Source organism: Thunnus maccoyii, chromosome 10 (assembly GCF_910596095.1).
Source record: "Thunnus maccoyii chromosome 10, fThuMac1.1, whole genome shotgun sequence".
In the NCBI taxonomy this organism is placed as follows: domain Eukaryota; kingdom Metazoa; phylum Chordata; class Actinopteri; order Scombriformes; family Scombridae; genus Thunnus; species Thunnus maccoyii.
The window spans coordinates 29,133,776-29,148,075 of record NC_056542.1 but is presented as its reverse complement, the minus strand read 5'-3'; the positions used below and the strand labels follow the sequence as shown (position 1 = coordinate 29,148,075).

At 43.0% G+C, this 14,300-nt stretch overlaps 1 protein-coding gene across 6 annotated transcripts in view; it reads right to left on the bottom strand.

Annotated features, from left to right (window-relative positions):
• Positions 1 to 14,300, bottom strand: part of LOC121904923 (vacuolar protein sorting-associated protein 13B-like) — a 342,443-nt gene that overhangs the window by 169,591 nt on the left and 158,552 nt on the right. For all 6 annotated transcript variants that reach the window (XM_042422732.1, XM_042422733.1, XM_042422730.1 and 3 more), the window contains one exon: positions 11,673 to 11,806. In XM_042422732.1, the coding sequence (XP_042278666.1) occupies positions 11,673 to 11,806 (134 nt within the window). The remainder of the gene's footprint in view (positions 1 to 11,672; positions 11,807 to 14,300) is intronic.

The window sequence follows — 14,300 nt, the reverse complement described above, 5'->3', positions numbered from 1 at the left end:
CTTTAAGTTCATAATTATTTTATTAACGTTATGGTAACAGCTGCAAGAAATAGCCTAATAGGAATGTAAACTCTGAGTTCTCTGAGACTGGCTATCCTCCACCCTGTGCTCTGAGCTACCACTAACAGGAGGGCACCTTGGTTAACCTCATGACAGCTCCCTCTCTGCTGTCTCATGTTTGAACTCTGACTCACACACACACACACACACACATACACACACACACAAACACAAAGAGAGAGACACACACTATCCAAGCAAAGATGACAGAGGTAACAAAGGGCAAGAAAGGGGAACACTGGCACTGCTGAACAGCGCTGACAGATCCGCAGAGAGGAATAGTCTGAGGTCAGAATGTCCCAAATGCATCACTCTTTGACCACTGCCAAAACCGCTGACAGCATCTCTTCTCCCTGACCAACTCTATATTCCTCTATCCGTCTGTCACCCTACCCTCATATGCCTCTGTCCTTTGGTCCCTCTCACTGCTGAGGCCTGGCTGTTGGTGTCCAGGTCTCTCACCATGACCATGCACTGATTCAGGATGGAAAGTCTGTGTAGAGATGTTGTGACCGGAGCAAAGGCAGGGAAGAAAACCCTAGAGAGGTTGAAGGGGAGGGAAGGAAAGGAGCTGGAGGGAAATCCAGTGTTTGTGTTCAGGGTTATGGTGTGGTTGCATACACAGCAAAAAAAAAAAAAAAAAAAAAAAAAATTCAAATGCTGTTGGTACTCACAGGTCAAAACGGAAAGAGAGAGCATGTGTGTGTTTCATGTCACAACTTCAGGTGTAAAAGTTCAGTTGAGGTTGCGCAGGGTCGTGTTTGGTGTTCCCCACAATTGTGTTTAACAGCTCTGTAACAGGCCAATAAACACAGCACTGGAAGCAGTTAGCCTGTGTGACAATGTCCCCCTACTGTGAGCTGATGGGCATGCCAGGTTTGTGTATGTTGTGTGTGTGTGTGTGTGTGTGTGTGTGTGTGTGTGTGTGTGCACATGTGTATATGTGAGGGAAAGAAATGACATGCACAATGTCCTATGACAGGACAGGAAACTAACTGACCAAAAACTCAGTTTGTTCCGTCACATGCTTGGGAGGTGAGAGACATTTGCAGCGTGTTACTGTACTCACAAGCCACTCATAAGGTTCAGCAAACTAAATTATATTTTCATCCATAATAGGATAGTGGAAATTTATTTTCTATGAGGGTAAACCCATGGAAAGGCAGCTTTTCCAAGTGCAGCAAAAGGAAAATTCTAAAATGAATTTAAAAATAGAAATGGGCACAAATAATAGTTGAAAGCCAGGAGCATAATTGCAGTGTGGAATATCTGTTACACAACTTCATCCTCTGTGGGGTTCAGGGTAATGTGGAATAAAACTGCAGCAAAAAAAAAAGACAGATAACACGGCCTCTGGAAATGACTCAACAAACAATAAATACAGCGCATGGTTGTTCTGCGCATTTGTGTGTCAGTGTGTGAGTTTGTGTGGCCTATGTTTTTACAGTCGTATGGGTTCCACATGCACTTCAGATTAGGGGAAGGTTATCTGGAGCTGTACCACATTAGGAGAAGGACTTGTGATTATAATAAAGATTTGGATTCAAAGTCTACTGTTGGTTAGAAGTTTAAGAATGGCAGGTGTGTCCATACACTGTATGTCACTATACAAGCTTCAACTGTGAAAAGAGGAGTCAAAGAGCCATGATTCCTCATTCCTTTTGTCCAATGACATCATGTCCTGTGAAAGTGAAACCAAATATTTTAACATAACAAATGAAGTTAACTGTCAGTTGCCTGGGACTGCACTTCAGTTACCCACTGCCTCTAATGATAGATTCATTCAAGAACACTGAGGAACACTGCGAGTGTGTGCCTGTGTGTATTCAGGGGCAGGGTGTATCACTCGCAGCACACTCTATTAATATACTTCAAAAACGGCGGAAACACTTTTCAATTTTGACCAGGAAATCTCCGTTAAAAAAAAGATTGAAGCCAATCAACTCCTTATGAGGCTGCACGTGCCGGGCCTTAACTGCAAAAACATGCTCAAATGACATACTTACACATTTACAAAAGCACACACGGACATATATCATAAGTGTGCTTACATGTTCACATACAGTGCATGCGAACCTGAACGTACACATAAAATCACAGATCATATTCCTTCTTGCAATTGCAGTAATTAGTCATTTAAAAAAAAAACAACACAAAAGCCAACTTGAATTCAGTACGAAAAAGTAAAAAAAAAACATAAAATCAAATAAAAACCCTCTGGCCTCAAGCCAAAACACCTGAATTAACATCCCCCGTCTTCTTTTTCTTCAAACAAGTTCTGTTCTGTGAGAGCCCCCTTCTCTTTTTAATATCCTTGCTGAGACTTGGCGCTGTGGTTACCACTTCCTCTGAGGGAGGGCACCTGCAACAGCATGAACTAAAACAAAACTGCTGAACTTAGAAAGTTATATCCCCCCGTACTACTGCTGGCTGTTGAGTTAGTTCAGTACAACGAGCTTGTCACAGGCTGAGCATCCTGTCTTCCTACTCAAATATGTTTGTCCTGAGGGTGTAATCACCACAAAAAGCTTCTCCTAGGCTGAAATGACTGGGAGACTCCAATATGATTCATACAGAGTAGCAGGGACACTGCTGTTTGGCATAGAATTAGAGACAGAGCAAAGATTGTGTGTGTGTTTGTACTTATATTGACCCAGTTGATGCATTTTAGTCATTGCTGTCTGTTATTGGGCTGGCTTGTTCTGACAGAATGCAGCCATGAGTTTACAGAGACTAGATGGAAATAATATAGGGATCTGTATATAATGTTTTTGAGTGACAACCTGGTTATTTAGTAGGTGACCATTACTTATCCGGAGACTTAGGCCTTGATCCCTTCATCTTAGCCCTCTTAATAAACAAGGATCTTCTTACACTTTGATCTACAATCACTCAGGCACTAATTCAATCTGGATTCTGAATCAGGAAGCCAGCATATGCTCTCAGGAGTAAATAAATACTACTAGAAAAGAGACGGAAGAACAAAAAAGCTTGAAACATATCCATTTGGAGGGTACTTTGATTAAATGGTAAGATGCCTAAAGACATTTTTTTTTTTTTTTTGTCTATTTCTTCCTCTTCATCCCTGCCTGGCGTCACATCACAGAGTTCTAAACATGGGATTGTTCCATTTTTTGTGGCAAGTTCTGCTCAGTTTTATTCCTGATCACTTCCCTGCTCCATCAGATAGCATTCAGAATCCAGCCACATGTGTGGACCCTGTTTCAAATCTTTCAGTCTTAATACCCCCAAAAAGCGTCCCTTGCTTTCTCCTCTTCTGAGCAACAGTGGGAGTGCATGATCTGTCTTGTGTAGCATTTCTCCCTTGAGTCTTTGTGAAGATGGTTTATCTGGTTCCAGCAGAGCAGGTTCTAATAGAGAGGAAGCTGAGGGCCAAACACACTTAGGCTTTAAAAGGCTGGGGCCATGTGGAAATGGCCTATATAACCACAGGAGGCTCTTCGGATTTGCCGGGCCTCGCCAGTAAATGACAGGCCAGTGAATTAGATGGAGGACAGCCTGTGAGGAGCAACTTCAACTGAGACAACATTATTCTCAGATAGTCACATAGTTAGACAGTTAATGTTTCAGACACAGATGAAACATTGACACAGATGCAGGAAAACTAGACAGTCCAATCTAGTCTGACAGAGTGATCTAACATTTTTGCACACCACAAGATTACATGCTCCATGATTAAAACAATGTAGAAATGTGCATCACTGATCAGTGAATCATAAGCTGTGTCTGGATGAGCGTGAGCTTTTACTACACTATGTGAACAATCTTTCTCCGTGTTTATTTACGCAATGTTAAAAATTTATTTATTTTTACGCAATGATTTTTTTTTTAAATTTTTGACTAACCGCTTTTTGACTAAGCAGTCCTAACTGAGCCCTTAATCTTATAAATGTGGATCTATGTATTGACTGTTTTATCTGACAGACATATGGTTCCCTGTGCTTTCTATTCTTGAAAAATATATTTTCAGCAATACTGCCTTGCTACAGCACATAATTCTTGAACTAAATAGAATTACTGTCACAGTCATCTAACTTGGACCCAGGCAGTGAAATATGTGTCTGACATTTGTCCTGTGGCGCAGTGGTCAGATCCGCTGTTAGGCTTTTTTGTTTTCATATCATGCAGGGAAAAGAAACTTCGAGGCCCCGGCTCTGTACAGACCTCAGGAAAGCACAAACCCTGTAGGCCAAGATCACCTCTCTGTGGAGCGACCCCACAACACGTGAAGTGCACACACAGGCACATAAACTTGTACATTCAAGCACGTATGTACTGACACATTTTTCTCACATTTTCTCAACCACACACTCTTTCACATACACACACACACACACACACACACACACACACACACACACACACACACACACACACAAATAATAAGCTAACCATGACACACAGGAAATCACCCAGAGATAGAGGAGAGGAAATTAGAAACACCCTCCCAGCATCCCCGGTGAAAACATTTGCAACTCTGGAGCAGAAAAATCTCAGTGGAGGGATCGGCAGCAAGCGGAAAACACATCCCTTTGTTTTTAAAAACCTGATACCTCTCCAAATGTAATCTTCCTGTGCCTGCACCAGACGGGACACTGTGTGGATGAACAGAAGGTCCACAGAGCACCACCCCCCCTCAAATCTCTCTGGATACCCCACCCACTGTTAACCTTCTGCTCTCCCTTTATATCCTCCTGCATTTCCAGCTCTGTCCAAAAACACATTTGGAATAGCGGGTGTAATAGTATAAATAGTGTCTTCCCGTAAATTAAAATGATTAATGTGTGTATCTGAGGATGAGACTGTGCAGATGTGCATTGTGGTGCATGGATGTACACACATTAAGTTTGTTGCAACCTCAGAAAGCTGCTTTCTTCCCTGATGTCTATGAGAAAGGCATTTAAGCGTGATGCTTCCTGACAACAGATAGGCTAGGTCTCACCCACATGCCACCACAAGCAATAAGCTCGTGGCCTGGCACAGCAGCACAGCCAGGCAGCCAGCCATCCCTGTGGCCCTACATTCCTCTCTCCTAACACTGCTTACAGAAGCTGACAAGCGCTGGAGGTCTCCCTGGCCGAGGTGGAAATCTGCAAAAATAAACGCTTTAGGTGACATGAAGGCTTTGTTTGTTTCTGCTGGCCCAGCTGTTTGTGTTAGCGCGGTGGGTTAATTGCGACTTTGATCGCTGCGTTTATTGATCCAACAGTGGCCTTAGGAGTGTGGCTGGCCTGGCCTGCCTGGCCTGCTCCCACCCCCCAATCTCAAACAATCACCTCTCAGCCACCCCAGCGTGCTGAGCCACTACAGATGGGGTCTAAGGGGTGGCCCAAGCCAAACTAGGGCTTAGGATGCACTTGAGGAGGGTGGTTGACCTCTCGGCTGAGTAGGGACAGGGACATATTAGGGAATAAAGAATTGCTGTAAGCCTGTTGTTGGGAATAGAGTGAACTGGACTGGAATGGAGCCATAGGCCATAGGTTAAGCAAAATGCATTGTATAGCTGAGAGCTTAGACAAAAGCCTCCCCATATACAGGACTAATGCTGATCAGGTTGGACTGTAGGTTGGTCAGGTGTATGAAATAGGCTTAGCTTGGTTTATCTACAGTAGTGGTGTGGGCAGACAATTTTGCTCTGGGCTAGATGAAGCCAGTGGAGGGGGCTATGATTATGTTATGCAGTATGTAACTCTTGGCCAAGTTGGATCAGACAGTGATGGACTGCAGATGAAAAGACCTTTTATTGGCTAACGTTGGCGCATTTTCACTACTATTGATTTATGCAGTGTGACCGAATCAAGTAGGCCAAACTGGGCTGTTCTGAACCTCAGCTGATCTGATTTGACCTGTGTTTGGCATGGCTTCCTCCTCTGTCCCAAGACAAAGGGTGGATGCATGTTCCAACATTTTAAACAGATTCACCTCCAAACAAGCCTTCCAAAACACATTCCTAGATCAGGGTAAATACCGTACATCATTTTTCCCTGATATTTCATCAACATCCCAATCTAGAAATTGAGGCTGCTAAGACAATTTTGTACTTGCATGCTGCAGTGTGTCAGAGTTTTTATCCTAATTAAAATCAGCTCCAGGTCTCTAGGCCTCTGTAGTTCAAGAGGTTACAAACACAAGAGAATCCTGTAAGCACTTTTCCAGTGAAGTCCGGTGAGAGGGTCAAATGTGTGTGTGTGTCTATAATGGCTGTGAGGTCATCAGTGTATTGACACAGCAGCAGATGATGGAATGGGATTCTGGCCACATGTACACTAGTGCACCCATGACACATACACACACACACACACACACACACACACACACACACACACACGCACTCACGCGCACACACACACACACAGAGTGTTCTCACCCAGTAAACAGCTAATGACACATCCACCATCTACTGTTACAAGGAGTCTTGATTTAGATCAGACGATACCAGAGAGGATAAGTGTGTAATCGGAAGAGAATGTACATTCTTTCTCTCACTTGCTCCTTCTTATTCCCTCAGTACCTCCCCTGTATCTGTCTTTGTTCTTCCTTCTCTCCTTCCTTCCTTCCTTCAGATTTGTTCTGCATCTCAGTCTCTGTGTGGAGATATTTGTGATGGCTCAGTGATAGAGAGACACATCGTGTTCTGCCCTCAGCATTAACCTCTGTGTGTGTGCACTGCAGTCATACAGTACTTAGCTTTCTATTAGATAACCAGGGACTGCGAGCTATAATAAAAGCGTGTTCCTTTTAAGATAAACACAGCATGCCATTCCTATCACGAAAAAAGGTATGCTATTATGCAGATTAATAATAGCTCAAATGTGTGTTGTAACTGCCAGTGTTGAAGTAATAAAAGCTTGCAATGTTTGAAAAAGAGTGAATGTTGAGGGATCTCTGAGTGAGCGCACTAGGGAGTGTGTGTAAGGGTGACATATTAATTAAACTGCAGTTTTATTACATCTGTTTTATTATAATGGATGTTCTACTGAATTGTCCAAAATATACAGTAAGTGTTTTTAACTGACATTTTATGGAAAAATATAAACCTACATACAGTAAATAAATACATAAACAAATCTGAGCTTTCAATTAGTAACTTATAATATTTAAAGCTAGAGCTGGGGCTTTGCTTCATTTTCACTAAGGCTAATTGTAATAAATGTAAGTATGCACTTGTACCAGCATAGAACACCTAAAGTTTCAGCATCTACAAAGAATGTTTGTTATGATTTAGATGAGATATCAACCCTCAGGCTTTGTAACAAGACCGTCATGTGTGCACAGTTTAAAAGGTTGTCAGTTTATTACCACAATGCTCAAAGAAACATTGTGTTTTAAGTGGCACACAATTAAAGCTGTAATTGCAAATCATTTGGAAATTGTGGGATCTGACAGACAGGGAGGATGAGGTGTTGAATGGAGGGATGATAGGATAGAAGGAGGGGGGCAGAGGATGAAGTAATGTGCCTGCAGAAAATGCTCCAGCCGGGGGTCAGATCCTGTTCATGGAAACCATCTGGCCAGCTCAATCTGAGCCACACCAAACATACAGTACACATGATCCTCCTTCTCTATCTCTCTCTCTCTCACTTTCCTCCTGCCTTAAAACTCACCTTCTGCCCATTTTTTCTCAGTCTTCCTCTTTTCCCAACCTCCCTCTCATTTCCATCACTTTACCTTTTCTACCCCACTGCTTTTTCTCCGCTTTTTCTCTCTCTCAAAAAAATATCCTACTCATTAATGCATGGCAGCTGCAGGGAGCAGTGTTACTTCATTTTTCCATGGCAACGGTCTCTCTGTTTCAGCAGATCCCATTTCAGTTTTGGTAGCAACGTGCTCCTTTGCCAGCGCTGAACACATTCATGTGTTAAATTGAAGGAATTATTGCAAAATTCCTGAAATAGAATCACCGTCCTGATCACTTGCAATTATTATCAGGGCACAGAGAGAACATGGGTGTCCTCGGGGAGAGCAGGGAGGAGAAGGGGAGATGACAGCACGAAAAGGGGTAAGGGTGAGAGGTGGGGGAAAGTGGGAAGGCAGGAAATAAGTGGTGGGGGGGGGGAAACGCAGGGGACTGAGAAGGACACAAGAGGTAAAAACAAGGGGGGCACAGTGAAGAGTTCCAGAGATATACTGTACTGTATGCGAGGAGTAACAAACAGTAATATGTTGGAGCAAGAGATGGGAGTGAGGCTGAGGGTCAGAACTCCACAGCTGAGGGCAAGTGGCCATTTCAAGATGTGCCAGGCCACTCTGGCCACGGCGACAATTGCAGCAGTGCCTTTCAGCCTTAATGTGAAGTGACTTCTAAAATAACACCACCTACACATATTATGGCCTTGCATGACCAAGAAACTTAGCTGCCTCATCAGGGGAAAACACACACACACACTCTGTCCTTCATTGTGTCCACAACATGGATGATCTGTGCTGTACGTAATGTCAAGGAGACTCCACCACCTTGGGCCTGAGGGGCTCAGTTTGGATGGTATAACCTTCTTACCTCACCATGCCTGTTGCAATGGCCTGACACAGACACTGGCTCGTTTCTCTCTTAGTCTCTAAGTCTTTCTTCTCCCTTTCTCAAGATTATCTCTTTCTCTATCTTTCCTAGAGCGTCTAAACTAATCAACTACTGTTTAAGAATGTGGGACCACATTCTTCCAAGCAGTGATTCACATAGCTATATGTATAAACTGAACTATTTCTCTTTGAGCCTGCCGGCTTGTCTGTTTTCAGCATTAGCTGCCCATCTGTCTTTATCATTGACAGTTTTTTTGAGGAGATTAAAGGAAGCTCTCTGATGACTTTGAATGGATTACGAATAATGTTTCGGCCATTTTCATTGCTGGGTAAAAATCGCCTATCATTCCTAGCGACGTAACAGGAGAAGGAGGTCTTTCATACAGAGAGAGATAGGAATGTGATGCATTTGAAGTCGAAGAGGAACCATGGATCAGAAACGTTTCTGGGGTTTGGTTCAAGTACTCAGCCACAGATAGAGCGTGACACTCATGGATTCAGATAATAATCTGTGCCCTAACCATGCATAACGGGACATCACCAGGAATCAATGCTAACTACAGTGTGCCTATCATTGAAAAAGACAAGTATGGTGTAAAGGGTGCTTTTAGAGCAGAAAGCTACAAATAGAAACAGTGCATGTTCTGCTTTTTCCAGCTGCTATTCTAGTTTTAGACTTTGAGTGGGATATGTGTCTAAGACATTACATAAGATATATTCAAGTATAGAGTCAGTGTAATGAATTGTACAGTGCAGTGGGACAGAACTGCTTGCACAGATTTTTTGTGGTTTCTTGAGGTAAGATAAGGGATGATGCAGCAAAGGGCATTAGACCTAGAACAATTTAAGTGTATGATCCAAATGTACGATACTAAAATGAAAATATATAGCATGTTTTATTCCCAGTAGTTTCTGCTATTTGTGAACTGCTGACGCAGGTGGAATAAATGACAACAGAGCTGCAAATGTAAACCAAATGTACTGTACATTTTCCATTCTGCATTATCACTATTTTCTTACCTAATTCCTATTAAAATGAGCCCAAAGTCTAGTGACTGCACAAGACCTCTACCTTGCCTCGTGTTGTGAATCCGTAGGAAAGCATTTATTTCATATCGACAAAGCATCATGACTGAATCTGAGACTAGAACTATGAGATTTTTAGAAACAGTTTATACAATCACCAGCTATCACGTGTCCCTATTCTGTTTAAACAGCTTTAAGTGGTCTCAGCAGCCGTAGAATAATAAATACGTTTGTAACTTTTTCTCCCCCAATCTCATTCCCCCACCTTCCCTCTATCCTTCTTGTTCCTCTCTCCTCTGTAAAAGATGGAAAGAAAGCCCCGAATGCCAAATTGGGCACATGTGCAGCAGAAGTGTGAGCCATTAGGTATTCTGTTTACACCACACTAAAATAAATGGAGTGGTTTAAGTTTGGGGATATCCAAGGCCTGGGGTACCAGCTGTTGGGTTGTTCGGTTTGGTCCGCTTCCACTCCCATGTCAACAGGACAGACTGTTTCCTAATTACTGCTGCAGTACGTGGTGTGGTCCCAGTCGCACAGCCGAAGGGGACAGAGGAAAGTGGAGGCAATGACGGGCTCAGCAAACTATTAGAGGGTTGAGTTAACTTTTGTGGAAGTACTGTAAACAGCTCAATGGGCTGACATGGGACCTGGGCTCTGGAGCATTATTTCAATTCACATGCGTCATGCTCTCTTTCATCTTTGACTGACATCAGTTTGTGTGGTCCTAGCAATGAGAATCAAAAGGGATTAAGAATGGTTGGTGGACTTCTGCATCATTGGTTATTGTTTACGTGCAAAAAAAAAGTTACCTATAAGCAATATTGCAATTAAAGATTGATTCAGCTGTTTACCTGTACTTTCTATTCTCTGCAACATATTATCTCTTTTGCCTGGAATAAACCTGTTAAGACCACACCTCTCTGCATCTGAGATGACCTGCCTGCATGTACAACAACTGTTAAATAATGATCTCTGTAGTGACATGTGACATTAAAACCTTGTTTTAGTCTAAGTGTGTGCTGACAGAGAAAACCAATAGTCAAAGAATACTTCCATGCCACAGTGATCTGTTGGACATTGAAGTAAGACAGGCATCCTGATCAGGTCTCTCATCATGAGAATATGATCTTAAATGGGATTTTTAACAGAGTTCTGATGTTTACTATCACCAACTCAAACCCAGGATATTTGAGTACCCAATAACTTTGCACTATAAAGCAGCTGTCATAAATGAACATAATCTAATGAACACACAGCGGAGTCCTGTCAAAGAGTTGTCAGTACTTCCTGATGTACTTCAGATAGGGCTGGTTGTGATGTGGGCTCTGCTAACTGGTCCGGTCGAGATGCAGCAAGCAGCCACACAATGGGAGCACTTAACTATTCAGTTAGAAAGTTTAAGAGACAGACAGGGACAGCCAGCCAGCAAGTCCAGCAGAAAGTCAGCCTTGCCTCAAAGGGACATGTGACGCTACATATCCATCTGTATGTAAAAGAGGCTAATGAGCTAACAGCTAACAGAGGTCCCTGGAAGCCATATGGCCACAACCACAAAGAGAGCTAAGCTGGGCTGGGCTGTGCTGAGCTAAACCTCAGTTTACTGCAACAGATGAGAGAAAGGACAGGGAGAGGGGTCAATGGTTTCTAAAGTAGATTTGGGAAATGTAGTGCTGCTCCCGGACATCTGTGTACAGCCAATAAATGCAGGAAAAAGTCAAGTGAAAAAAGAATAAGGCAGTAGGGGTGTTGATGTTTAATGCTTGTGGTTAAGGCTGGTATATTCTGGGAGGTTAAGATATTCAAAGTTATTGATAGATATGAAGGTGGAGGATTTCAAAGAAGCTAATATCAATAATGTGAATTCAGTGTGTAGCTCAAAACATTTCAGCAGGGTGGACTCTCATTAACAGGGGGCTTGACACCCTGTCCTGGAGTATAAGGACACCTTCAGTGTTCACCATTCAAAATCAGTGGTACAAATGGCTACCTTGCATACCTGCTCCTATACGCAAGTACAACTATAAGAGTAGAGTATGGTTTGGTACCTGTAGAGTAAGGCGTTTAACAGCATCCCAGGCATGGGCAATTAGCTCCTTCATTCTCTCCTCTGAAGTTGTCCATGACTCCACTGCTGCGGTGTCGGGCATCACCTTCATCGGGATGGAAAGGGGACGTGATTCTGTGAAAGAGAGAAAGTGACAAATTCAAACGACACTGGATTCATACATCGTCATTGAATCGTATCCAGACATCCTTTCCAGTAGTGTGCGTAGCAAGTATTAATGTGAATTTGATTTGTTTAAACTTTTGGTCTTGTGCTGTAATAACCTCTTTACCACAAAAGTAATGTAGCACCTTGTGAAATATTAATAAAATCAATATATGCTACATGAGAAAAAGTACTGTCCTGTATTCATCCCTTATTTAACTCTCTCCACAGTTCACTGTTATTTTCATTTGCTGTACAGTATCATGTTATATGATGTTCAACTGACACTTCATTGAGGTGATGTAATGTTGGCACTCAGGTTTCTTGTCTCCTACAGAGGGAGAGGGAACTATGAGAACTGAGAGAATGTGCACACACAAACACAGAGTGTCCTAGACATGACATTTTCTAGTGCGCCTGCTGTGGTCCAGACGAAGGCCGATTGTCTGTGCTGACACTCATGGCAACAGCCAAGCACACAAATCACACGGCAACAACCCCCTCTATTAGCCTTTGCACTGACCTTATGAACCTGAAGGTCAAAAAACACCTTCAGTGGTCAATGGACAGGTAGAGTGTGAGAAAGAGACAGAGGAGAAACTGAGTGTAAGGTACAATACAGAAGCAGAAACAGAGAGAATGAGACAGACGTATACAGACAGAACACACATTCTACCAGGTTAGCACGAGGTCTGTGGATGTTAAAGCCATCAGGGCGTCAGAGGTGAGGGAAGGGGGGTCTCTCTGAAGACACATTAAGACATATTCCATGATTTAAAGGTCTGCCTTGCTCAGCAGCTCTATCCCACAGTTGTCATGAAAAAGCGGTGATGTCACGGCACCACCGTTCCTCCTCGGACACCACGCTCCCAAATATCACTAAAACAGCTAAACGTGTTGGCATGGCAACAGGAGTGAGTTGCTGAGGCAACGGACGAAAGGCTAGTTAGTTATCCTGGTTTGTGGTTGCTGTGGCAACTTGCCTAAACCGTGTGGGTGGGAGCGTACGTGTGTGTGTGTGTGTGTGTGTGTGCACGTGGCTGTATGGCTGAGTGACTAAGGTCACAGGTGCATGCATGTAAAGTTTGTGTGTGTTATGTGGAAGAAAGGAAACTGAAGTCAGTGATCATCATGTCTAGACTCTCCTACAGTATTTTCTCACACTCAGCATCCAGGTGCTTCTGGCACTTGGGGACCATGAAATGGATTGTATTTGTCATGATGTCTACAATCAGTGTTGCATCATTATGTAATAGGAACAGTGCTTTGACCACACCGTACATTTTGTATATTTGTCAACCCATATTTTCCAATCTACCTTCTCCCTCACTCTTATTCTTCAGTCACATTGTTTCTGTGAGCCTTGTGCACAACCCATTCAAGTGTCCTTATACTTTACTAAATATCCACAGTCACAGATGGCAAAAATTGACTATGACAGGACAGATTATGTTTCATGGGACTGTCTTTCATTGAGTAATGTGCAGAGAGTGCTGCATAAACCGCTGTGATATCATTGGGTTGTCAATAGCGTTTTGTTGTAGAGGGCTGTGTGTGTGTTAGAATATTCCTGTCACACTGCATTAGAGAGCTGTTTCCTGTTCAGCTCTGCAGGGGATCCATATAGACATGACAGAGTTCTGTGGCTGCTGCTCTCTGTCATGTGGCTCAGCTGTCTAGACCAGGGAGACTTTACCCCAGGGACTGCCCATGCTCTGTGTGTATACGTTTGTGTGTGTGTGTGTGTGTGTGTGTGTGTGTGTGTGTGTGCATTTATTTGTAAAGTAGGTTGTTGAAATATAATGTGTCTGCATTTTTCCGCATCTTTATGTTTGTGCATTTATCAAAGTCTGCACCCATGTGGACAACAATGTCTGTGCACACACACATTTTTGAAGCATGTGTGTGAATATGGGTGTGTATGATTTAAAGTCCATTGGTGGTTACCGCTGGCAATACCACAGTCTCAGTACATACGTCAGTGTCCTGGTTATCCTCCCCCATACCCGGAATACATCCTAGCCCAACCAAACAGTGCCTTACCACATCGGAAAATACAAGGCAAACATATACTGTACACACACTGCCCTGAAAACACACAACCAAAAAGCACTAGAACAGACCCCAAAATGAGTTCACACCCTCACCAATCATCATTGATGAAATCTTAAAGTAAACAGAGACCACCCCTCTGAGCTTCAGAAACATCAATCCTGGTCACACACACTTGTACTATGTCCCTCTGGTTTACCAAAATAATCCATTACACACCATGAGTGTGTTAGCATGAGGGTGGAGTGGCCCCTGCATGACTAGAGGAGGGAGATTACTTGGCTGTGTCTGTGTGCCTTCAAAATTACCTCTGTAATTCCTTTTTAAATGCATTCTTACAAATATGACAGATAATGTGAGTACATATGCTGTGTGCAACCTGAGGTATGCATTCACGTAAACCTGTGTGACT